At 41.5% G+C, this 27,376-nt stretch overlaps 1 protein-coding gene across 2 annotated transcripts in view; it reads right to left on the bottom strand.

The window, feature by feature from the left end:
* Positions 1-7,674: 7,674 nt before the first annotated feature.
* The window catches only part of slc2a8 (solute carrier family 2 member 8), a 36,037-nt gene continuing 16,335 nt past the window's right edge, over positions 7,675-27,376 (bottom strand). The window contains exons 4-10 of one of the 2 annotated variants that reach the window (XM_073052648.1): positions 26,205-26,304; positions 22,852-23,063; positions 19,962-20,111; positions 18,674-18,782; positions 15,971-16,138; positions 11,814-11,959; positions 7,675-9,628 (exon numbers count right to left, since the gene is read on the bottom strand). In XM_073052648.1, coding sequence (XP_072908749.1) covers positions 9,488-9,628; positions 11,814-11,959; positions 15,971-16,138; positions 18,674-18,782; positions 19,962-20,111; positions 22,852-23,063; positions 26,205-26,304 — 1,026 coding nt within the window. In that variant the 3' untranslated portion in view covers positions 7,675-9,487. The other variant, XM_073052649.1, reaches the window with a different exon arrangement.

Genomic DNA, 27,376 nt, shown 5'->3' with positions numbered 1-27,376 from the left:
AGTGCATTGCTGAGTAAATATTGGATTCCCTTTTACCCAAGAGCATGGACTAATATGTTGAAAGTTCAAAGTAAATTTATTATCAAAGTTTGTTTATGTCACCATACATAACACTGTGGTTATTTTCTTGTAGGCATTCATAGTAAAACAGTGAAATACAATAGAATCAATGAGAATTTTACACACAAAGGCTGACAAACAATTAATGCTCAAAAGAAGATGAACTGTGCAAATAGAAAAATAAATAAGTAAATAAATAATACTAGGAGTTGTAGAGTCCTTGAAAGTGAGTCTATAGGTTGTGGCATCCATTCAGAGTTGTGGTGAGTGAAATTATCCACACTGTTTCTGGAGCCTGATGGTTGTAGGGTAATAACTGTTCCTGAACCTGGTGGTGTAGGACCCAAGGCTCTTGTACCTAATTTCTGATAGCTGTGGTGAAAAATGAGCATGGGCTGGATCATGGGGGTCCTTGGTGATGATGTTAATATATGGGCTGTAAATCTATTATGATTAATCAGGGCAATTATCACAGAGATGTTTCCAATAGTGTCTCGGACTAGAGGGCAGAGCCTCTGAATAGAATGAACAGAGATGCTGAAGAATTTATTTAACCAGAAGGTGGTATCCTGTGGCTGTGGAATTCATTGCCACAGAAGGCTGTGTCACTGGGTATATTTAAAGTGGAACTTGATAGGTTCTTGATTGGTAACCATAAGACATATGAACAGAATTAGACCATTCAGTCCACCAAGTCTGCTCCACCATTTCATCATGGCTGGTCTATTTCCCTCTTAACTCCATTCTCCTACCTTTCACACCCTGACTAATCAAGAACCTATCAATCTCCACCTTAGGGGCGTGAAGAAAGCAGGAGAATAGGATTGAGAGGGTTAGTAAATCGGCCATGATTAAATAGTGGAACAGACTCAATGGGCTGAATGGCCTAGTTTGCTCCTAAGTCTTATATTTTATGGAATCACCACGTTCAAAACATTTGGTTTTGGTCTAAGAGAAGCCGGCGTCACCAGCAAAGATCTGAGCACAGAGGTCTAGACTGAGACATCAGCTGAGCTGTCCATGGTGCTGCATCTGATTTGGAAAAGCTGTGCTAAGCCAAGGCACTTTCAGCTCTTTCTGGTGATTATAAAGGATCCAATTACTCCTCCGAAGAACTGTAGGAGCAGGATCCTGGCTGATACTTCTCCCTCATTAATTAATAAAACTCAGTGATCTTTGTTGTGGAAGCTGCCATATACAGCTTGATGACTGCATGGTGACAGCTCTTAATTACTTCATTAGCTGTACAGTCTCTGTCATCAAGATGGGAAAGATTCGGTCTACATCCAGGGAAATCTTTAGCTGATTCACTTCTATGTTTTGCAGCTGGAAACAAATATCTTGCATTATTAATCAAGTAGTGGTGTTTATTTTTAGATTTAGCTGAATATTCTATATTTCAATAAGAACCAGATGGGCAGTCATTATAAATTCATGATGAGGGAAAGCTCCTTTAAACTTAGAGAAAGGAAAGCATGTAATAATTAAAACCTCATCCATTAGATCAGAGCATCAATTTTCTGCAACCACGCCATCATTGGAGTGATACTGGTTAGTCTCTCCAGCTTTCCCAATGTAATTTACTGCAGCATATAGACAGACAACATAGAATACTACAGCACTGTACAGGCCTTTAGGCCCATGATGTTGTGCCAAACTTACAACATACACATGGTTGACCATGGATGGTGCATCCTAGCTGTCTAGATATGCAACCCTGGGCAGTATGATATGGAGAGCGAGCTGTTGCCCAGGTAGCAAGCTCCCCCTCTCGATGATAATCCCAAAGGACAGCAGAGACTGATACAGTTTGGCACCAGCAGTGTGGCAGGAGTTGCCAGTCAGCATTGAACTCAAAGAACTGCCCAGGGACTCCAGCTCTAGATTTTTCCCTGGGGTTTACTCCCAAAGACTTCCCCGTGATTGGGTGTAGCTGCAAGGCAGAGGAGGTTCGAGATTTCCCCCTCCTAGATGAGCTGCCAACCACTGCTGATGAACCCTGTCTGCCTGAAGCAACAGGTTTTAAGGTGCCAGTATCCCGCATTTGCCCCTTCTCCTGTTAGTAGAAATGGTTCCATTGGGCTGGACTTGGTTGTCAGAGGCTATTTGAGATGGATGCCATTGGGAGATTTAATAGGTAGTGGGAGCTTGTCTCCATTACCACCCCCAGCTATAACAACCTTAAGGGACCATCTACTTAAGTAGATTTGACATAACTGTGTATGACTTGTTGGGCCATTTCATAGGACAATTAAAGTCAAACACATTTTCAAAGGTGGAATTATAAACAGGCTAGTATTATTTTATTTATTTATTTAGAGATACGGCATGGTAACAGGCCCTTCCAGCCCAATGAACCCACACCACCCAATTACACCCGTGTGACTAATTAACCCACTAAGCTGTGAATCTTTGGACTGTGGGAGGAAACCCATGCAATCACTGGGAGAGTGCACAAACTCCTTACAGACAGGGATGGGATTGAACTTGGGCCGCTGGCGCTGTAACAGCGTTATGCTAACCACTACGCTATCGTGTTGCCCATCATACTTGCGCTATAACTACCACCTGGATGGAGCTGATAGGCAGGTGAGAAGAGAAGGCGTAAGAGAGAAGCCAGAAAAAGGGAAGGGGGAAGGCAAGTAATTCCATGTAGTTGGAGAAATTGATGTTCAGTTGGTGCCCTCTCCTCTCCTATCAGATTCCTCCTTTTTCAGCCCTGTTCCAGCTATTACGTCCCAGTTTCTCACTTCAACCCCCATCCGCCTCTCCTCTCCCCTGGCTTCACCTATCACCTTACAGTTTGTACTCCTTCCCCTTCACCCCCCCCCCCCCCACCTTCTTATTCTGTCTTTTGCCCCCTTCCAGTCCGGATGAAGGATCTTGGCCTGAAACATTCACTTTTTTTCCCTTCCATAGATGCTGCCTGACCTGCTGAGTTCACCTAGTATTTTGTATGTTACACTGTAACATTAAATTCTGCACTCTATTTTTTATTTAATTTCCTTGATGAACTTGTGTATAGAATGATCTGTGTGGATGGCAGACAAAGAAATACTTCTCACTGCATGTGACAATAATAAACCCAATCAAACCCTTCAAACTTGACCCACTACTCCAGATCCTTGTTGCTACAGACTCTTTAATGGCTCATCAGTTAGTCCCATTAACTTTGGTAATTTGTGAAGTTATTTAAATATCTGATATTCCTTTGAACAAGGAAGGAGAAAAACTACCTCAAAATGCCAACTGTACTCTTTTCCTCGATGCTGCCTGGCCTACTGAGTTCCTCCAGCACATTGTGTGTGTTGCAAAGACTACAAGTGTTGGCAGTCTGTAACAGAAACTGAATAAATTGCAAACACGTCAGTCAACAGCTGTAGAAAAAGAAGAGCTGGTTGTGTTTTGACAAATTTGGCACCTGCTTAAAAGAAACACTCTAAACCGATAATTATGTGAATTCAGATCTGTGGGTGGAAAAGTGAGAAATTTATAATGTGCCTCCAAACACCTACACCCGTTACTGGCAGATCATTTTTACCAATTAACTCCTGGCCAGATTTCTCACCTAACCCTGAGGACCTCTAAAAATCAACTGTCCATCAATTCAATTCATCCCATGGTTGCTAACTTACTGAAGCTGACGCTTTCACAGGGCCTCACAATTTAACTGTTCACCACTGTCTTGTACAGCTCAGTTCCTTCACTGCCCAACCCCATCTCTGTATCTTCCTACAGTCCAACACAATCAATGACGTGCACATGGCCACTTGAGAACATTGGAGGACCTACCTTCAACCACTGACAGACCAAGAATCCCACCTCTAAACCACATATCTCCTTTAAGATTAAAGATGAGATTTTACTTGTAACATGTATATCAAAACTGGGTGGTGGGGTGGAGATATGTCTCTACTAGAGGAGGTGTAAGCCCATAAAATCATCAGATATGGGAGCAGAATTAGGACATTTGGTCTGTCAAGTATACTCTGCCATTTCATCATGCCAGATCTAATTTTCCTCTCTGCCTCGGTCTCCTGCCTTCTCCCCGTATCTCTTCATGTCCTGGCCAATCAAGAATTTATCAACCTCTGCCTTAAATATACATATAGATGAGTTCCACAAATTCACCACTCTCTGGCTAAAGAAATTCCTCATCTGTTCTAAAAGGACACTGCTGTACTCTGAGTCTGTGTCCCCTGGTCTTAGCCTCCCCCACCATAGGAAACATCCTCTCCACATCCACTCTATCAGGGCCTTTCACCATTCAATAGGTTTCAATGAGGTCACCTCTCATTCTTCTGTATTCTAGTGAATATGGGCCTCGAGCCATCAAACGCTCTTCATATGGCAAGCCGGAATCATTTTTGTTGAACACACAGTAAAATGCATTGTTTGTGTCACATCAGATCAGCGAGGATTAATGTTGTCATACGTCTTTGGACCGTGGGAGAAAACTGAAGCACCCAGAAGAAATCCATGTGGTTAAAGGGAGAACGTGCAAACTCCTTAAAGACGGAAGCAGGAAGTGAAGCACTAAGTGATTCTGCTAACTGCTATCTTACCATTCTGCTTCTTTAGTCTTTTTCTTTGACTGAACACTTGGCTTTTTCCTTCAATAGCTTAGAATTAAATTTGGCAAAGTTCCTAACGGTGCTCTGTCATGTTCAGTTTGCTATTTAAAACATTGTTTTAATGGTAGAAACCTGCAATATATTAAAAAGCTGACAACTTCAATTCATCCAAGAATCTCCAGTTATTCATTATGAATGGTGTGTTGAATTTTCTTCTTCTAGCGTAGATGACAGTAAAGTGGTTAGTTTAACTCTTAACAGCACCTTGCAAGCACAATCAGGGTTCAATTCCCATTGCTGTCGGAGTATTATCTGTTTTGTGAATGGTGATTGATCTTGCAAACAAGGAATTGGAAGATTACCAAATGGTCAATATCCGTAACTACTAGTCAATCCTGTTTAAAAGCAGCATTTCTTTGTTCAGATTTCAGAAGTGTGGTGACAGTTCTCCTTGTGAACAAGTAAATAATGTGTGATTGCAGAATGAATGTAACACACACAAAATGCTGGAGGAACTCAGCAGATTAGGCAGCATCCATGGAGAGGGAAAAACAGTCAACACTTCATTGGGTCTGCGTTCCTTCATTTTGTGCGTGTTACTCTGGATTTCCAGCATCTGCAGAATCTCCTGTGTTTATGTTGAGGAACGAGTGAGAAGTGTTTGAGTTCAGTATGCGTAACTGCAGCCACACCCAGCAGAGGTCTCCAAAACATATGGATTCACTTTCAAGGATTTCATCTCACATTCTCGATATTTATTGGTTATTTATTATTATTTCTTCTTTTTGTATTTGCAGCTTGTTGTCATTTGCACACTGTTTGAACACCCTAGATGGGGGATCCTTCATAAATTCTGTTAAGATTATTATCCTGGAGATTAAATGAGTGCCCATAAAAAAAATGAACCTCAAGGTTGTGTATGGTGTTATATATGTACTTTGATAATAAATTTACTTTGAACTTTGAATCAATGTTTTATTTGCAAAAGTTATCGATACATCTCTGAAATAGACAGCATATTACAGTAACTAATCTATGCGCATAGCCCTTCTCATGCGAGGGAAGGGATATTTCTACTTGTTTGCTAATCTTGCACTGTACCTGGCTTTCATCAATTAATTTCATTTGCGTTCTTTACGTTAGTTCAGAGCAAGCTTACTTGGAGAAGAGGCCAAGAAAAAAATGACAAAAATGATCATTACTAAAGATTATTAATTATTGCTGTGGTTTGGAGGCTTGCATGCCTCAATGACCTGGAGAGCTTTGTTGGCTGGAGTCAGGGCTTTATACTTTGGCTCTTAGTAGGGTCACCTATGCCAAACAGGTCAAAGCGTAGAGTGCAGAATAAGCGTGGTCCACTGGTCCTCTAGGTTTGGGGATCTGTAGTGAGATGCTGAAGATGTTCTATAGGTCAGTTGTGGAGAGCGCCCTCTTCTTTGTGGTGGCGTGTTGGGGAGGAAGCATTAAGAAGAGGGACGCCTCATGTCTTAATAAGCTGGTAAGGAAGGCGGGCTCTGTCGTGGGCAAAGTACTGGAGAGTTTAACATCGGTAGCTGAGCGAAGGGCGCTGAGCAGGCTACGGTCAATTATGGAAAACTCTGAACATCCTCTACATAGCACCATCCAGAGACAGAGAAGCAGTTTCAGCGACAGGTTACTATCGATGCAATGCTCCTCAGACAGGATGAAGAGGTCAATACTCCCCAATGCCATTAGGCTTTACAATTCAACCGCCAGGACTTAAGAACTTTTTAAAAGCTATTATTAATGCTTTTTGAGATAGTGATTTAGATGCATATCATATTTTTTTTACTGAGTTAAGTATTGTATGTAATTAGTTTTGCTACAACAAGTGTATGGGACATTGGAAAAAAAGTTGAATTTCCCCATGGGGATGAATAAAGTATCTATCTATCTATCTATCTATCAGCTCAGGGCTAACAACCCTGACTGGTTAAAAAAAAAATGTGATGGAAACATCTGAGTGCAATGATATTCCTGAGTCTTCGCCCGGGAATTGCATGACTGACAGTAGTGAAAACCGAGAGGAAACTGACATGATGAAGGAAGCCCTGAACACCCAAGACAGAGGGGGCCTTCATTGCTGCCCTAAACCCCCGCGGCGTAACACATCATAATATCGTTACACAATAAAAACACTGCAAACAGAAAACCAAAAACATTCTACTTACCAATAGATGTTTTTCCACTTTAATTAGAAATGTCAAGTTCTCAATAATACTATAGATTGGCATACACTTATGTTAGCTTCATTTAAATGACTCATTGGTATCAGCAGATCATTTATCAATAAACAGTGCAAACACATGATTTACAGATTAAACTATCAGTGAGGTAGTGTTAAGCTTGGGAAATATTAAAAGAAAATTAAAATAATTAACTTTCACTTTGTCCCCTGCATTAGTTGCGAGTAAGCTTGGTCAAAAGGATAAAACCACAAATGAACAAAAAGCATAGCAAATAGAAAAGCTAAAACAACATTCAATTTACCAACAGGCTTTTTTTTTCCTACTTTAATTAAGAACGTCAAGTTCCCAATATTATGGATTGGCATACAATTACATTAGTTTCATTTAAATAACTTGTAGTATCAGCAGACACAATCAATAAAACGTGTAAACATGGTATGCTTCACAGATTAAATAATTGCAGTGAGGTAGTGTTAAACATAGGATACATTAAAAGTAAACATGCACCAAATATTGAGGCAAAGAACATGTGTGTCCTTCAAGTTAAAGCTTAAGATGGCATAAAGTTTACCCATTTCTGCATTAAAACAAAATGGCCCTACTGGACACCAAGTTTGGAATACAGTAATTAAAATAATGGCTCTCAAATATTCTAAACACAAAGCGCACTGCAGATGCTGTGGTCAAATCAAGACGTACAAAAAAGCTGGATGAACTCAGCAGGTTGGGCAGCATCCGTTGAAAGAAGCAGTCAATGTTTCGGGTCGAGACCCTTCGTCAGGGTCTTCGACCCAAAACGTTGACTGCTTCTTTCAACAGATGCTGCCCAACCTGCTGAGTTCATCTAGCTTTTTTGTACGTCTCAAATATTCTGCCCTACGGTGAAATTTCTTTATTTCCTGTCCATTTTCATCCCCTGGTCTTGAGCAAATAAAATACTTGCATTGAATCATCCATTTTATGATCGTTTCTGTGCTTTAGGCAGTCAAACTCTGTCACCCATTCTCTACAAGAGAGGTAAGCAATTAAAAGCAGAACTGTTGGATATGATGAAGGGTCTTGGACACGCAATATTAACTGTCCTGAAGAAGGGTTTTGGCTCAAAAGGTTGACTGTTTATTCATTTCCATAGATGCAGCCTGACCTGCTGAGTTCCTCCAGCATTTTGTGCACGTTGTTTTGGATTTCCAGCATCTGCAGAATTTCTCATGTTTATTACTAACTGTTTGTTTCCATAGACGCTGACTACCCTGCTGAGTGTTTCCCACGTTTTCTGTTTTTACTTCAGATTTCTGGTTTTATTTTTGATTTTTAGGCAAGCTCTGCAGCTTCTTTTTGGCTGCTCCATTCTAACACTGACTGCAGTTCCTCAGATCTCTGCCTCATGTGAATATTCCCCGATCATATTCAGCTCCAAAAAAAGTTAGCTATGACTATTGTGCTCCAGACTACAAACCTGCCGACATTTTACTTTAAGATGGCCAGAGGAACTGATTGCATAGACAGTCTCTCTTTAAAATGGGCCTCTATACAACCATAGGGTTGTATATGGTAACATAATGTACTTTCTTAATACACTTTGAATTCTGTTTTTTTTTAATTTAAAAAAGCAAAGCATAAGAGTGACAAAAAATAAGTCAGTATGATAATGGGCACCAGAAAAATCAGATAGTATCACCTTCCCTCAAGGTATGGAATGAAAATTAAAACTTATGTAAAATAGGTGCACGATTTATTAAAACTAATCCCAAAGTAAACAAACTGTGTGATATCTCTCCAGTACATCATTTATCCTCCAAGAGGACCACAGCCTTTGGACCCAATGACCCCAACAGCTCTGCTGGCTGGAGTCAGGGCTTTATTTTTTGGCTCTTCGTAGGGTCACCCGTGCCAAGCAGGCCAAGGGTAGAGGTCAGACTGAGAATGGTCCACCAGTCCTCCAGGTTCAGGCGTTCAGCTCAAGGCTAACAACCTTGGCTGTTAAAAAAAACTGTTATGAATACAGCAATGAAGAATTCTTCTACACCCAAGTCTCCACCTGGGACTTGATGGTAGGGAAAACCAGGAGGAAGCTACTGACACAATGAAAGAAGCCCTGAGTGCTGCCAAGAATGGAGGACCTTCACTGCTTCCTAAACACCAGCGACATAACAGGCATTAAGTGACAATGGGTAACAGGAAAATCAGGAAGTCCGTCTCACCTTTCCTGATATATGGAACAAAAATTAAAACATGTAAAATAGGAGCCTGATTTGTTAAAACTAATCCCAAAGTAAGCAAACTTAGTAATATTTCTCCAGAACATCATTTATACAAATCTACTTTGATCTGTAAACACATTGGAAACAAGATAAAGGCTATTTAAAATTTTCCAAAATATTAACCATAGCAATGGCAGCAGAGTCATTTGGGCCCACAGTTCAGCTGGTGTAATTCAGTTACTGAGTGCCAACGCACATACTCAATGATTGTGCCATACACCCATAAAACCACCTACTGACAATAGAGGATGAAGTTAAGTAAACAAAATGGGGTTGCAGTATTGCCAACCAAATACTTAGCTGCAAAGTATTGGTCAACTACTTAAAGATCAGTGACTGACAGTCCAACAGCATCTTAAACAGGCATTCAGTCTGTGGACACTCAGGCAGACACTTTAAAATGGGCCTCTATTTGTTCCAGTGTTTTCCCTTTGGTTTCAGGTATGAAGAATATCGTGAAGAGGAGATTCAGGAAACAGAAACCAGAAAAAAGCCAGAAGGTCCCATATTGAGTAATGTTCTCCTAGAAGAATAAAGAGTTTGTCACTTCGCATTGCCGACACACGCACACCCAGGTAAACATATAAACAACACAAAATGGAGGACCTCAGCAGGCCAGGCAGCATCTACGGAGAGGAATTTATACATCCGCCCCATGATCACGTGTGTTTCCTCCAGGTGCTCCGGTTTCCTCCCACATTCCAAAAAGATGTATGAGTTGGCATTACTAAGTTGTGGGAAGACTATGTTGGCACTGTGTTACAAGAATCATCCCTTGTAATAATGATCAGGGAGACAGAAAATCTGTAAATACCAATAAGTACCTTTATTGCCTCAACAGAAGAATACATGAACCTACACAGCCAAATACCTGTGTGCACACCCAAGTTTCCCTGACCGTCCATGAACAAAGAACAGAAAATATAATACCAGTTAAAAAGGAGTTTCTGCTGCTGGCCACATGCTCCTTGCAGTCCTGTTTCCAACCCTCACATCCCTCGGGTCCTCCTCATCCGCAATGGTTGTTCTCCTACAGTTATTGCTGTCAGCGTATATTTTTATTTTCATTCCTTACCAATTCCATAAGGCATAGGAGCAAAATTAGGCGATTTGCCCACTGAGTTTGCTCCGCCATTCAATCAAGGCTGATCCTTATTCCCTCCCCCCCATTGCTACATTCCAGTGTCATTGGTTGTTGGTCATCTGTCTGATCTTTAACGTGTTTTTATTGCCTCTGCTCTAGGCCAGCATCCATTTATTGCCCTCTTCCCAGCAAGTGGCAATCAATAATTGAGAACAAAGAGCCAGCAACCAGCTTGAATCACTAAGAACAGGCATAGACCCCACCAGTCACAAAACTGCATGTTATATCCAACCAAAGAACACCTCACAAATAACTTTTGTATTCAGAAATTACCCTAGGTCAGTACCTTACCTGAGGCATCATTAGGTTGACTTTAAAACACTGATCAAACCAAGCCACTTCAGCTCATAAAATGGAGAACACAGTCCCTTCAAAAAAAATGGCAGTCTCCATCTACTCCCTCATGGCAAGAACAAAGGCAGTTGGTCTGTCTGCTTCCACTGTCCTCGATTCATTCAAATTCACCGATTTGCAGACTGTAGTTCTTTCTGGCCAACAGTCGTTAGCAGTGTGACACTTGTGGGCACATTCTTGATGCAAATGATGCATTTCAATGTGAACTGTCGTTGTTCCCTTCCACGCCTTGCGGTGTATCAGGCGGCAACATTGCCATTCCTTTAGAATTTTTGGATGTGTTTTTTTTAAAAAAAGGAGGCAGAGTTGCTAATTCGATGCTGAACCCAGAACAGATGGAAAACGGGCAAGGAGCCGGCTGGATTTGAACCCGGGAACACTCGCCTCGATCCAGTGCAGATGCCACTACACCATGAGCCGGCATGTTTTATGTACGTTTGATAAATTAAGCTATTCTTTAAAAGAAGTATTTTTAAATTCTGCTGAACCAACCAAATGAGCACTCTGGGTACAAAGCAGAGCTGGGTATCTTGCAGCAAGTGAGCCTGAAACCTAACATCAATGGCAAGACCCAAGTCAGTGCTCATCAGAATACACTTCACTAGTCTATATGATTACAACTTCATCTCCTGAACTCATCATCCTTATCTGCTCGATTAACATCAATCACCTCGAAATCCCTCCTGTCATGACTGACACTGTTGTGGCTTCTGTGTACTACAGCTACACTGACTGCTCTTCTGCCTCAAAGAACAACGCCCCCCCCAAGCCACGCACCGTTCTGATTTATCAATATATTGCTTGCACATCATTGTTACCAAGTCCAAATCTTAAGAATTTGTTTCCCAAAGGCACTGTGGAAGCAGCTCAGCAACAGTACTGCAGCAGTTCAAAACAGCAGCTCACCATTACTTTTGTAGACAAATAGGGAGTAGCCAAAATGCCCCAATGAAGCGTCTCAGCCCAAAACAGCGACTGTTCATTCCTCTCCATAGATACTACCCGACCTGCTGAATTCCTTTAGCATTTTGTGTGCGCTATTCTGGATTTCCACCATCTGTAGAATGTCATGTTTGTGGCCAAAAGAGTGCTGATCTTTACAACAATGTCCAGACCCTCAAAGATGAAGACACGTTGTCAATTTGACCTCGTGTTAAGAATTTTTTTTTAATGCAACCTAATTGGAGAAATACATCAGAAAAATACTTACAAGAAGATCATTAAATTCCTTAGTTACTAGGAATGCAGTTATCCAGTTTGTTAGGACACAGGCTCCACTTGCAATGCCTCTCACCCTTACTGGAAATATCTCCGACATCACCAGCCATGGAATTGGACCACAGCCAATAGCAAATCCTGAAGGGGATAATTTATATTCATTAATAAATCTTGCTTAAAAAAACAAACATAAGTATTACAGTTCAGTTTTAAGCCTTGTTTATTTTAAATATGCATTTATTTTCTCTGAGATAATCACTACCAACAGTTGGCATTGAAACTATGATTGGTCAGTGTCATGTCACCATATCCTATAATGGGGGAGGCTCGGACCAGATGACACAGCCTTCTAGGCTGTCCCTTAGAACAGAGATGAGGAATTTCTTTAGCCAGAGCAGGATGAATTTGTGGAATTCATTGCTACAAAGAACTTCGGAGGCCAATCATTGGGTACATTTAAAGCGGATGCTGATAGTTTCTTGATCAGTAAGGGTGTCAAAGGTTACAGGGAGAAGGCAGTTGAAGGGGGCTGAGAGACATAATAAATCAGCTATGATGCAATGGCAGAGCACTCAATGAGCCGAATGGCCCAGTTCCTCTCCTATATCTGAACGTCTTATGAATTGGGTCAAGAAATGGATAATAACCTCCCATTATCAAATAGACTTTATATTTAGTGCTCAACAAGTAGAAACAGAGACAGTATAATGGGACCCACCTCCCCACAAACAGCTTTGCAAATAAATGTCATATCAGTTGTACTGAAAACTCAAATTAAATTTATTAACAAAGTATACTTCACCATATACTACACAGAGATTCACTTTCGTGCAGGCATTCAGAGTAAACAAAGAAATGCATTAGAATCAAAGAAAAACTATACACAATGACAAGCAATAAACGTGCATAAGAAAATGCAAATACAAAAAATAAAACAAATAATAATAAATAAATAATATTGAGAACATGAATTGTAGTCTTTGAAAGTGAGTACATAGGTTGTGTTCAGTGATCAGTTCAGTGTTGAGGTGAGTGAACTGGTTCAGGAGCCTGACGGTTGAAGGGTGATCATTGTCACTGAACCTGATGGTGTGAGACACAAGGCTCCTGTACCTCCTTTCTGATGTAGCAGTGAAAAGAGAGCACGGCCCAGATGCCGGGTGTCCTTAATGATGGCTGTGCACCTGGAAGAGGTGTACAAAGTTGGGAAGGGCTTTGCCTGTGATGGACTCTACCTGAAATCACACCTCTACCTGATGACATATGGGGAAAATGTAACGAAACAAAAGCAAGATTGAATATGATATTTACTTGCTGGCATACACTTCTCATTCAGTTTCAAAATCATTTGCAAGTCCCATTTTCAAATTTCATCGAGATTGTGGGGGTCAAGCCTCAGGCTTGTTTTCTACAAGTTAACAGGTTCCTGGGCCCAATGATTTTCCACAACAGAGTAGCTCAGGTACAGATTTGCTCAGCTTTTCAATAGTTGTTGGAGGTCAAAGCCCTCATTTGATTTTCTCTCTCATGCCTTTCAAGCCGCCTGTCACCAATGATCAAAGCTAGTAGATGTATAGACAACTCAAGGAGAGTAGTCAGGATGATGAATGCACCAATAGGTACACGAATTCTGTTTAATAAAATACATCATACCATTAACGTTTGACTAAGACATCATTTGACACCGATGCACTGATTGAACTTGGAATGAATATTACGAGTCATTTTCTCTCCAAGGATCAAATTCTGAAAATAGTACTGTACTTTCTGGAATTCCTAAGGGCAGGATTGATTTGAATGGTTTAAGATATTAGATAGAAGTGAAAGGTCACATCACTTACGTGATGTGGGCATCTCGAGAGGTCAGCATTTATTCTTCAACTCAAGATGCCCTTAAAGTAATTGGTTTGCTGTAGGTCAAATCCAGTGTTTATAATTTGCTCTGTATTTCCAGCATCTGCAGAAACTCTTGCCTTAGAGTCAAAGAACACTACAGTACAGAAACAGGCCCTTCTGCTCATCTAGTTCATGCTAAACTATTAATCCACCATCCAACTGACTTGAACCTGGACCATAGCCATCCATGCCCCTATTTAAACTTCTCTTAAATGTTGAAATCGAACATACATCCATGGTTTCCACTAGCAGCTCGTTCTACACTCTCACCACCCTCTGAGTGAAGATCCCCCTTATATTCCTCTTAAACATTTCACCTTTCACCCTTAACACATGACCTCTAGTTCCAGTTTCACTCAACGTCAGTGGAAAAAGCCTTCCTGCATTTACCCTCACATCTGCATATCTCTATCAACTCTCCTCTCATTCTCCTACACGCAAGGTCCTAAAGGCCTAACGTATTCAACCTTTCCCCATAAATCAGATTCTCAAGTCCTGGCAACAAGTTTGTAAATTCTTTCAATCTTTGTGACATTTTTCCTGTAGGTAGGTGATCAAAACTCACACAATACTCAAACTTAGGTCTCACCATCGTCTGATACAACCTCAAAATAATATCTCAACCCCTGTACTCAATACATTGATCTATGAAGGCCAATGTGCAAAAAGCTTTCTTTACAACTCGAGGACACAGGTTTCAGGTGCTCGGGAGTAGGTACAGAGGAGATGTCAGGGGTAAGTTTTTTATGCAGAGAGTGGTGAGTGCGTGGAATGGGCTGCCAGCAACGGTGGTGAAGGTGGATACGATAGGGTCTTTTAAGAGACTTTTGGATAGGTACATGGAGCTTAGAAAAAATAGAGGGCTATGGGTAACCCTAGTAATTTCTAAGGTAGGGTGCTGCAGGTTTTCTGTTTTTTTTAAACTCGTCTTCCCTGTGATGCCACTTTCAAGGAATAATGGACATGTATTCCCAGATGACTCTGTTCTACCATTCTCCTCAGTGCCCTACAACTCACTGTGCAAGTCCTGCCCTGGTTTGTCCTCACAAAGCACTGCACCTCACACTTGTCTTCATTAAATTTCACCTGCCATTTTACAGCCCATTTTTCCAGCTGGTCCAGATCCTGCTGCAAGCTTTGATAGTCTTCCTTGCTGTCCATCACACCCATCCCCCTCAACTCTACTGCATCTGCTGGCTATCTCCCTTCTATTATCCAGTCCACACGAAGAGTCTTGTCCCAAAATCTGGACTGGCCATTTCCCTCCACAGATGATGTGTGACTCACTGAATTCCTCTGGAAACTTGTGTTTTCTTCAGGATTCCAGCATCTTTACAGTCGCTGGTGTCTCCACGAAAAATTAGGGTCAGAACTTTCACGGATGAAATCACAGATCAGACATAAATCACAGAGATGACCGACCAAGTCAGAGATAACAAACAGTCCAATATCTCTCATTTAGAATGTAGAACATTCCAGCACCGTACAGGGCCTTCAGCCCACAATGCTGTGCTGACTTTTAATCCTACTCTACCATTGATCTGACCCTTCCTTCCTTCATAACCCGATTTTTATTTATCATCCATGTGCCCAAGAGTTGCTTAAATACTCCTAACGCATCTACATCTCCCACCATTTGTGGCAGCACGTTCCATGCACCCATCACTGTGTAATACATGTAAATCTGACATCCCCCCTCCATATTTTCCATCAAACAACAAAGTTATGCCCTCTTGTATCAGCCATTTCCTGAGATTAAAAACGTTTCTGGCTGTCCACTCCACCTATGCCTCTTATCATCTATTACTCCTGAGTGAAAACCCCTAGCTCACTCAGTCTATCCTCATAAGACATGCTCTGTAGTTCAGGCCACAGCCTGGTAAATCTCCTCTGCAGACTCTAAAAGCTTCCACATGCTTCCTGTAATTAGGAGACCACACTGAACACAGTCTGGTGGTCTAAACCAGGGTTTTATAGAGCTGCAACATTACCTCATGGCTCTTGAACTTAATTCCCTGACTAATGAAGGCCAACACATCATATGCCTCCTTAACAACCGTATCCACTTGTGGGACAACTTTGAAGGACCCCAAGATCCCACCGTTCCTCCACACTGCTAAGAATTCTGCCATTAACCCTGCATTCTGCCCTCAAGCTTGACCTTCAGATTTGAATCGTGAACTTGGCAAACTGCTTTTGCATTTCAAAAGAACGTTCAAAACTTGTAAAAATAGATGATGGATTCAAATTTACCTGCTATAAAAACAACCAGACAGACAAGGGGTAACCAAGTTGGAGCATCTGCGGCCACAGAGACTGAACTTTCAGCGTCAAGCTTGTGAAGAGAAGAGTTATTGAAGTTTTCTTGCCAGATTTTAAAATATACCCCAAAGACTGCTGTACTGGCAGACATGATCAAAGCTGTTGAATAAAGAGAAAATAAATTACTCACTGGTGAAGGCTCCAGTTATGATTAAGTTTAAAAGGTTGCACTTCCTACCAGCCAAATCACACTAAACTTCATGTCAGTGTTAACCTCACTGATGCAAATTTATATTCAGTCTTCTGCTGATCTTAGAAAAGTTTGGACAGTGCTATAGTTCTGTGGCAACCCACTCCAGTACAATTTTTTGCAGGTATGGCTTCAGAAGCCACAATGTAAACAATTAGTAGATAGCAGACAAGAGGAGGAGTGTGGAAAGATGACACCTGCAGTTTTTGCAGACCCAGGCGACTTCTAGTTTGTCCACAAGTCTGCTTCCTCCTGTTCTCTTATACCTTTCTTTTCTTTTCAAGGTTGGGGTTCTGTCGGAGCCCATGATCTACAGTGGTTTCTGGATCGGCTGTGCGGCCTGGCGCTTTGCTATCTCCAGGATCGGCCTGGAAGGCGTGCGCCCTTGGGGAGCAGCCCCGTATATGAATAGGCTCTTTCCCGACTAAAGCGTCCTGGGAGCCTGAAACATCCAGACAGCAGGCGATGTGTGCTGCTGTACTCCAGCAATCCCTCTCTCCTTTGACGGAGAGTGAGAGCCTGTCAGTCCCCGAGACGAGGGGCCTGGAGAAATGCTGCGCAAGATTGTAACAGCGGAACAGCGAGTTGCTGGTCTCTGCTCTAGTTGTTGCAGGTTCGACCTCTCTCTCTCCTTCGATCATCATAGTACACAGTAGTAGTGTAATCACTCGTTGAGTATGATGCTCTCCTAAAGGGTTGCCTATTGGTAGGTCCTCAGGATGTTTTAGAGGCTGAGCTGGCGTCCAATATTCTGGTGCAATGTGGGAAGGAGTAAGTGGTGGATGTGGTTAGTGTTTGGGTCTTTTGGTTTTACAGTCTCCCCTTTTCCACCTTCCATTTGTTCTGTGTGGCAAGCGGAGATTGTTCTCATATAACACAGCTCCCTCTTGAACAGATTTCCTCCAGGTGTATCTTTTGAGTGGTACGTCTTCCTAGCTTTTAGATGTAATTTTGAATTTATTCCGGCTGATTTTAATATTATCTTTGGAGAATTCCCTTTGCCCATCAGGGGCTCTTCCCTCAACTAGGAATAAAGAATCTGCTTGAGGAGATGCAAGTTAGGCATCCGGATGGCCACACTGTGACCTCCTTGCACTACAGAAGACTCTTTTTTTGCTCTAATTACCTTCCTTGTGAAAGGTCACATATAATAAGTTTGTGTTTTTCTTGCGAGGACTTATCTGATGCTATGTGCCTACAATGCTGCTGAAATTAAGTTTTCACTGTGCCCCTGCGGAGGGCAATAAAACCCAACTTTGACTTCTCTGGTTCTTCAGATTTCCTGCAACTCCTTCTACAAGGTTAAAAGGTGGTGACATTCAGCAGCCTGAGGAGTAAAGCATGTTCTGCAATCTACATGAAATCACATTGATGTGATGCTATAATTTGCCAGTGGAACCCTGGAACTAGTTCCATGCACGGGATTCAACACCTTCTACTATTACTGCATCCACAGTCATACTGCTATCAAGTCCAAGAATGGTGAGAAAAAAAAGAAACAATTACATTAGCACGGTCTGGCGGGGCAGGCTGGAAGCGTACAATCATCTCACAGCCATGCAGGGGGACAGAGTTTAACTGGGCTGTCAAAGGGGGCTCAGTGTGTTGAGAGAGATAGATGAAGCCTCATCATTCCTCAATTCAAGATCTTCAAGATTCAAGATTGTTTAATGTTATTTCAAGTACACAAGTGTATTGGAGAATGAAATAATTGCGACTCTGGATCCAATGCAGCACAAAAAAAACAAGATAAAGAACAATAATTTAAAAAAAACAAATCCAAATACATATACACAGATTAACTGTATGTCCATAAAGGGACACTGGGCACAGGAGTGTCTGTACATAAGGTAACTGGCAGGTAATGATAAAGTAGCAGCAGTTGGGGGGGGGGGGGGGGAGAGGAGTGGGTGGGTGTGGGTTGGTGGGTGGAGGCATTGATCAGCCTTACTCATGCAAGAAAGTAGCTATTTTTTAGTCTGGTGGTCCTGGAGTGGATGCTACGTAGCCTTCCTGATGAGATTGGGAGAAATAGTCCACAAGCAGGTAGGTGGGGTCTTTCATGACGTTACTAGTCCTTGAATATAAAGCATCTGCCACTGTGCAGAGTTTACACCAGACAGATCTTTTAAGGTTGATAACCTTTACAATGAATGCCTCAGATACCTTTAGAAATACTGAATTTGCACCACTAGTCTTAGTAAGACAAAATTACTTTTGGTTCACACAGCTGCCTTGGATTTTAGATATAGGCATGAAGAGTTTAGAATCAGATTTAACTTCACTCGCATGTTGTGAAATGTCTTCTTTAGCAGCAGCAGTACAGTGTAAAACAGAAAAAATCTAATTACAATAAATATATGTAGTTATAATAAAAATAAGTTTTTTGTTATACAGAGCCTTAGTTATCCTGAAGTAGTCCATCTGCTAGGTCAGGAGCTCACCTGATACTGCCAGGAGGATTTTTCTCCCTGCTTTGTCCATGATAAGAGCAGCTATTGCAGTGAAAACCACTTGAACAACACCAACTATTACTGAACCTTCACTGCCGTTCTAAAAGAGAATACAGATGAACAAAATCTACTCCAATAAAGCAAAAACAGCAAGACATCATTTTCTAAATGTTAAATCAACAAATGGCACTTTCTTGGTTACTTCTCATGATGAATGCACCCAAAAGAAAAATAGAACATACCCCGGCTTCTTAAAAGTGCATTTTTGAGACAAACCATCCCAATGTATTTCATGAGAGTATACATTCAGGAACCTTGGCCAGGGAAGGAAGAAAATATAGGAAACTGACAACAACACATTGGCTAAAAGGTCTTTCCAAGGCACCAGATGAATTCTAATAAAATATACCCTCCTCTATGGGTAATACCCATAATATTTCAATAACCAGCACAAGTAACTTGGTCCACCGTTGACTGCACCACTCTGGCTTTATACATGTTATTTTTGAAACAAGAGACAGATAGATGATAAGATCTAGGAGAATAAGCAGATTTCTTACAAAACCGTTTTCTTAGTAAGAGCATGGAACATATATTCCATCGATTTCACCTGGTCCCTGAACTCCTCCATCCTGATCAAAAAGGCACAACAGCGCCTTTATTTCCTGCGTAGCCTCAAGAAAGCTCACCTCTGTCCCAGGATACTGACGGACTTTTACCGCTGTACCATTGAGAGCATACTCACCAACTGCATCTCAGTGTGGTATGGCAATTGTCCCATATTGGACCGCAAAGCACTCCAGCGTGTGGTGAAAACTGCCCATTGGATTATCGGCACCCAATTGCCCACCATTGAGAACATCTACCATAAACGCTGCCTGGGCAGGGCAAAAAGCATTATCAAGGATGCATCTCACCCTAACCATGGTCTTTTTACTCTCCTCCCATCCAGTAGGCACTACAGGAGCCTCCACTCCCGCACCAGCAGGCACAGGAAGAGCTTCTTCCCTGAGGCTGTGACCCTGCTGAACCTCACATCACAGCGCTAAGCAGTATTGCACCCATATTGTACTGTCTCAGTACTTTTATATTTGTATGCTGTAGCACTTACTTTTTATTTGCAGTTATTCTGTAAATAATACTATTCTTTTGCACTTCTGATCAGATGCTAACTGCATTTCATTGGCTTTGTATCTGTACTCGGCACAATGACAGTAAAGTTCAATCTTACCTAATATTGTAAAATTAAAATATACTGCCTATGATTATGAAACTTTACCTTAAAATTTGCATGCTCAAAGATGGTTTCAGCATAAAACATAACAGCATTGATTCCACTCAACTGCTGAAAGAGCATCAGAAATATCCCAATAAGGAAAGGCTTGTAAACTGTTGGATCTTTAAGATCAGACAGTGCAAATTTGCTATCCTGTAAACAGAATTGAAGTAAAATTAAGGAGACAAATTTTGGAATAAATATTGCAGCACAGAAATACACCCATTGCAACAGGTTGCCTGAGTGCACTAAAGGTAAAGATTAGCTTTATTTATCATATGTACATTGAAATATGGAGTAAAATGTGTGGTTTGTGTCAATGACAAAGTTCAAATATATGCAAGGGGCAGCCAGCAAGTATCGACATGCTTCCATCACTAACACAGCATGCCCACAACTTACCATACCTAACTCACACTTCTCTAGAGTGTGGGAGGAAACCAGAGCATCTGGAGGAAACCCATGTGGACAGACTCCTTTCAGACAGTGGAAGGAATTGAACTTCTGACTGCTGGTACTGTAACAGCATTACACTAACAATGGTACTGTGCTCCCAAATGCCTCCATTAGGAGCGTACCCAGGGGTTTCCAGCCAGAGGTTCATGGATCACTTGCTTAATGGTATTGGTCCATGGCATTAAAAAGGTTAGGAACCCCTGTTCTATACCCTGCCTACTAAATGCCCAAACCCATTAATTGTATCTTATTCCACAACCTCCTCCTGCAACATGTTCCAGATAGCAACAACTATGTGTAAAAGAAACACTTTAGATACCCTTAAATCAAAAATATAGTGTGTGTGTGTGCTGTGGGGTGTGTGTGTGCGTGTGTGTATTATATACCACTGGTATATATTATACACATACATACACTTTTTTTTTTAAAAACAGAAATGTTAAAAAAACAATGAGTTAGTGTCCAAGGGTTCAATGTCCATTTAGAAACTGGATGGCAGAAGGGAAGAAGCTGTTCCTGAATCGCTGAGTGTGCGCCTTCAGGCTTCTGTACCTCCTACCTAATGATAACAGAGAGAAGAGGGAATATCCTGAGTGATGGGGGCCCTGAATGATGGATGATGCCTTTCTAAAGCACCACTCCTTGAAAATGTGTTGGGTACTACTGAGGCTATTACCCATGATGGAGCTGACTGATTTTACAACTTTCTGCAACCTACTTTGATCCTGTGCAGCAGCCCTTCCCCAACGTCAGCAAAACCAGAGAGATGATTGTAGGAAGAAGCCGGAGGTCCAATGGCTAGTCCTCTTTAGGGATCGGAATGGGAGAGGATCAGCAGCTTTAAATTCCTCAGCTGTAACATATCAGAGGTTCTGCCCTGGAACCACTTCTTAATTGTCATCATACAGAAGGCACAATGCATTTCTACTTTCTTAGAAGCTTGCGTAGATTCAGCATGTGACCAAATACACCTGACAAACATCTATAGATGCACGGTGGAGAGATTCCTAACTGGTTTCATGGGCTAGTATGGAAACACTAATGCACAGGAGAGGAAAAGCTTGCAGAAAATGATGGATACAGCCCAGTCCTTCACAGGCAAAGCTCTCCCCATCACTTAGTACATTTACATGGAGCGTACTAGTATGCCTCGAGGTCCAGGACATCTTCAAGGAGCAATGCCTCAAAAAGGCGGTATCCATCATTAAGGATCCCCACCACCCAGGACGTGCCCTCTTCTCATTGCTACCATCAGGAACGAGGCACAGAAGACTGAAGGCACATACTCAGCGTTTTAGGAACAGCTTCTTCCCCTCTCCCGTACAATTTCTCAATGGACAATGGCAGTCAAAAAGGTTCACAAGAAGTTATTTAGTAGCAAAACTTATTAACCAGAAAAGAAAAAGTAACACAGTTGGTGAGAGCCAATAATGCCAGCATGTAAAATTATAGTGGGTAAAATGCTTGGGCAAGATGCAGTAGGAGAAATTGAAAAGGTATTACTCTCAAACAGTATGATAAATCAACGTTATTGATGACATGTCACATGATGCCGAAGAAGTTTTGTGTGATAAACTGAAAAACAGCTTCTCTCGCGCCAGGCTGATGAGTCAACAGATTTCACCAATAAATGTCATGTTGTAGCATTTGTAAGATTTGTAAATGGAGAATTTCAAGAAAAACTTCTTCTGTTGCAAAGAGCTGCCAGAAACAAACAAAGGCCTAGATATATTTAATGTTTTGATTTCCTGTCTGAAAACAAAAGGTCTGTCTTGGAAGAACAGTGTTGCTTTGGCTTATGGGTTTTAGTAACTTTACTATTCAACATTGTCATAAATTTTCATGTTGTAGATAGAATTAAAATCAATTTATATCCTTTATTTAAATTAAACCTACCAAGTCTACCTTTAGAAAAATTAACCCCAATTTTGGGCCAATTATTTGCCAGGCTTACTATGTTTACCCTATGAGTTTTTAAAATTTATGAAAGGGAAAGAGACTAATTTCAAGAAAGGTAAGCTAAACTTAACAACTTGTATTTTTTCCAAGAAAGGTTGGCTAAAAATTCATTCTCAACTCAAAAGAGCATTGACAATTATTTTTGTGTTATTATATCTACAACTTACTGATCATGCTAACATACCGTAAGCTGTAGATATAATTTTTACTCAGGGGTTCCCTGAGACCTGGGGTTCCTCCAGGGCAAAAAGGTTGAGAAAGAATAAACAAACTGCTGGAGGAATTCAGCAGGTCAGGCAGGACCTGGGCAGGGAAATGAATGGTGAATCAGAATCAGGTTTAATTGTGTGTTGTGAAATTTGTGGTTTCAGTTGCCAGTTGTTCCAGACGAAGGGTCATGACCAAAAACATAACAACAGGGGAAATTATTAACATAAAGCAACTTAGTCAAAAAGGTTCAGTAAAAGGTCACTGTTACCTGTGTGTTGCAGCTCTCTTCAATCTGTCTGCATTCCTGCTCATAATCTACCTCAGGCCCTCGAAGCCACGCCAGGGCAGCTAGTGCTTCCGAGTATTGGTTTCTACTCAGTAGGTATCGTGGGGTTTCGGGCATGAAATACATTAGTAGTACCATGATGGTTGGTGGGACGGACGAGAGCACAGCGAGCCAATACCAAGGCAAAACCATTCCTGACAAAACCAAAAAAAACAGAACCAAGTTACCTTCACACTGTATTCCAGCAGATACATTACAATTCTCCTCATACTATCATTGAACAAAATTGTAGGTTAGATCAGATTCAAAAAACACAAAACTTAAATACATTTTTGAAGTACATACATGTTACCATATGCTACCTTGAGATTTACTTTCTTGCACACAAGAAAATTAATGAATACAATAGAATATACAAATAAATACATAAACAAAGAAAATAGTGCAAAAGATAAAGTGTCCAAATAGAAGAAACAATACTGAGAATACGAGTTGTAACACGTCCTTGGAAGGGAGTCTGTAGATTGTGGAATCAGTTCAGAGCTGAGGTGAGTGAAATTATCCACGCTGGTTCAGGAACCTAATGTCTGTAGAGTAATAACTGTTTCTGAACCTGATTACGTGGGACCTAAAGCTTCTGTAACTCCTGCCCAATGGTAGTATCGAGAAAGGATCATGGCCTGGATGGCAGGGTCTTTGACGATGGAAGCTGCGTTCTTGGGGCAGTGTTGCATGTAAATATACTGAATAGTGGGAGGGTTTTGCCTGTGATGGACTGGGCTGCCTCCACCACTTCTTGTGGCTTTTCTTTACCCATGCATTGGTGTTTCCATACCAGCCCATGCAATCAGTTAGGAATCTCTCCACCGTGCATCTATATAGACATTTGTCAAGTGTATTTGGTCACATGGTGAATCTACACAAACTTCTAAGAAAGTAGAAGTGTGTTGTGCCTTCAGTGTGATGACATTTAGGAACCAGTCCCAGGATATGTTAATACCAAGGAACTTAAATGTACTGATCCTCTCCAGTTCCCATCCCTAATGAGGGCTGATTGATGGACCTCCAGCCTTTTCCTTCTGTAGTCTACAATCATTTCTTTGGTTTTGCTGACGTTGAGTGAGAGATTGTTGCTGTGACAACACTCGACCACATTTTCTATCTCCCTGAACAGGTGGTTACGATTCAGCTACTTCAAACGTTCCTTGGTCTTGGGCTCCCATATCCCATGCCTTTAATGGTTTTCTTGGGGGGGGGGGGGTCTTTGAAATGAGTCGCAGGAAGGGGGAGGGACAGAGAGAACAAAAGGAATTAGTTACAACGACAACGGGAGACACAAAAATTCACAGAGCATCTCCTGGTTCAGACTTCCATCTGTACCAAACACTACCCATTTCATTGCACTCTCTCAAGATATGCAGAACTTTCCCCTTTCAATCAGGTAATTATTCAAACAGTCTTTTGAACAGCAGTTGTCCTGACCTATTGTATATGATGAAAACTGACCACATCCATTTTATTTATGGATACAGCACAGCAACAGGCCCTTCTAGCCCAGTGAACCTGTGCCACCCAATTACACCCATCAAACAGTACAGCACAGACAGACGGACATACTTTATTGATCCCGAGGGAAATTGGGTTTCGTTACAGCCGCACCAACCAAGAATAGTGAAGAAATATAGCAATATAAAACCATAAATAATTAAATAATAATAAGTTAATCATGCCAAGTGGAAATAAGTCCAGGACCAGCCTATTGGCTCAGGGTGTCTGACACTCCAAGGGAGCAATTGTAAAGTTTGATGGCCACAGGTAGTAATGACTTCCTATGACACTCAGTGTTACATCTCGGTGGAATGAGTCTCTGGCTGAATGTACTCCTGTGCCTAACCAGTACATTATGGAGTGGATGGGAGACATTGTCCAAGATGGCATGCAACTTGGACAGCATCCTCTTTTCAGACACCACCGTCAGAGAGTCCAGTTCCACCCCCACAACATCACTGGCCTTATGAATGAGTTTGTTGATTCTGTTGGTGTCTGCCACCCTCAGCCTACTGCCCCAGCACACAACAGCAAACATGATCGCACTGGCCACCACAGCCTTGTAGAACATCCTCAGCATCGTCTGGCAGATGTTAAAGGACCCCAGTCTCCTCAGGAAATAGAGACGGCTCTGACCCTTCTTGTAGACAGCCTCAGTGTTCTTTGACCAGTCCAGTTTATTGTCCATTCATATCCCCAGGTATTTGTAATCCTCCACCATGTCCACACTGACCCCTTGGATGGAAACAGGGGTCACCGGTGCCTTAGCCCTCCTCAGGTCCACCACCAGCTCCTTAGTCAAGAACAAGCCCCATAACTTGATCTGACCACACAGCCAATTTAAACTAATCCCAATTCCTGCTCGTGGTCATATCTATACTGACCTGCTGAGGCCTGCAGCATTTTGTGTCTGTTGCTTTGGATTTTCAGTGTCTGCAGTATTTCTTGTGGTCATACCACTTCAAGAGGTTCTTGATTAGTAAGGGTGCCGAAGGTTACAGGGAGAAAGCAGGAGAATGGGGTTGACAGGGATAATAAATCAGCCACAATGGAGCAGACTTGATTGGCTGAATGGCTCAATTTTGCTCCTACATTTTATGGTCTGAACACTGCCTGTATATATGTTTGGATAAAGATACTATTAAATCTATTTCTACCATCTGCCGTGGCAGTGCTTTCCAGTGAATATAAAACTGACTGAAGGCACCAAAGCAACCATAAGACATCACAGCAGAATTAGGCCATTCAGCCTATCACTTCTGCCCCACCATTCCATCATGGGTTATTTATTATCCTTCTCAACCCCATTCTCCTGCCTTCTCCCCATAACCTTTGAATCCATTACTAATCAAGAACCTATCAACCTCCACTGTAAATATAGCCAATGACACAGCTGTCTGTTACAATGAATTTCACAGATTCACCAGCCTCTGGTTCAAGAAATTCCCCCATATCTGCTCTAAAGGGTCAGCCTTGTATTCTGACCTGCGCGCTCTGGTCCTAGACTCCCCCACTATAGGAAACATCTTCACCACGTCCACTCCATCTAGGCTTTTCAATTGCGGTTTCAAAATGAATCCCCTCACAGACTCTCCTTGCACATTAGCCCCTTCATTCCCCGGATTATTCCTGAGAACGCACCTCTGAGAACAGGAACAGAGCCGTATTTGCAGGGGGTCATTAAGACAGGACGAGAGGCAAGAGAGGTGTGACTAGGAACAAGCAATGATTACACGCTGATTGGTGTAGTAAAAATACACAAACTTTTAACTTAAAGAATTTCATACCCCCAACGTATGCACCCATGATTCCAATTACCACCATTAGCTGAACACAGGATCCCAAAAGCCCACGCACTTTAGGATGAGCTGTTTCAGAAATGTAAACCTAGGCAAAAGAAAAGTCCAAATTAACACTTTACACAATAAAGGCATTTTGGTGACAACAATCCGATATAATCAAGAGCAAAGGTATACAGTGATATCATTTGCAGATTAGGACCAATGTTTGCATCACAAATGTGACTCAATGGCTATGCTCATGTAATTTTTGAGATGTGTCAGTTATGGTTAGTTGTCAGCAGTGGCTGGGATGTTGAGACGTCACAAGAGTCACCAACCAGTGAGTCAAGCAATCAAAATTGTAATGATCGCTTAGAAGGACTAATCTGTACTGCAGAGCACACAGATTTTCTTCAGCTAAGTTTGCCCTCCAGAGGCTGAACAGGGCTCCTACAAACAGAAGCGCTTTTCGAACACTTAGCAGAAAATTGCGAAGTAAGCACTTTCTTTCCAAATGGTGAATAAAAAGGCATCCATTAAAATCTAGAAAGCAGAGAAATGAGAGAAACGCTGACATTAAAGCAGGGAACTTGCAAAGAGCAGATTCACTGGTTGGTTTTAATTTCTGTGGAGTTGACTCGACTACATATTAAGGAGGATTATAAACTGCCTTCAATTCCACACACATCAGCAAGTAAAACAACAACATGAAACTCTGTTTCGGACAGAAGTTTCTATAAATTTAAAAAAAATGTATTGACAAAGTGAATAATCATCTTAGAAGACAAATCCAAGGAATTAAAACCAGAAAACAAGGAGATGGCATGTGAATTCAGCAAGTATGTTGGACTCACTGGAAGATATATACAATGTCCCAGAAGTATCCTTAAGTCGGGAATTGGAAGGGAGGATGATATTAAGGAAAATCAGTTCAAATGAAGGAAACTGATTGAGCTCTGAGCTATGGTTAACTTCATAGTTAATGCATAGGTTTTAATTTGCCAAAACTTCCTAGATTTGGGAAATGTGTTGTTAGATTGGAAATTAGCAATTGCTTCACCTTTATTTAAAAAGCTTCAGAAACCAACCCCATTAACACCTGGCATTCAAAAATAATAACCATTAGTAAACATGTTACCTACAAAATTAAGGTCACATGCTTTTGTGAGAAGGAAAAT

The sequence above is a fragment of the Hemitrygon akajei genome, chromosome 7 (assembly GCF_048418815.1).
Source record: "Hemitrygon akajei chromosome 7, sHemAka1.3, whole genome shotgun sequence".
Lineage (NCBI taxonomy): Eukaryota > Metazoa > Chordata > Chondrichthyes > Myliobatiformes > Dasyatidae > Hemitrygon > Hemitrygon akajei.
The sequence above is the reverse complement of the archived record's forward strand: the minus strand, read 5'-3'. Positions and strand labels throughout refer to the sequence as shown.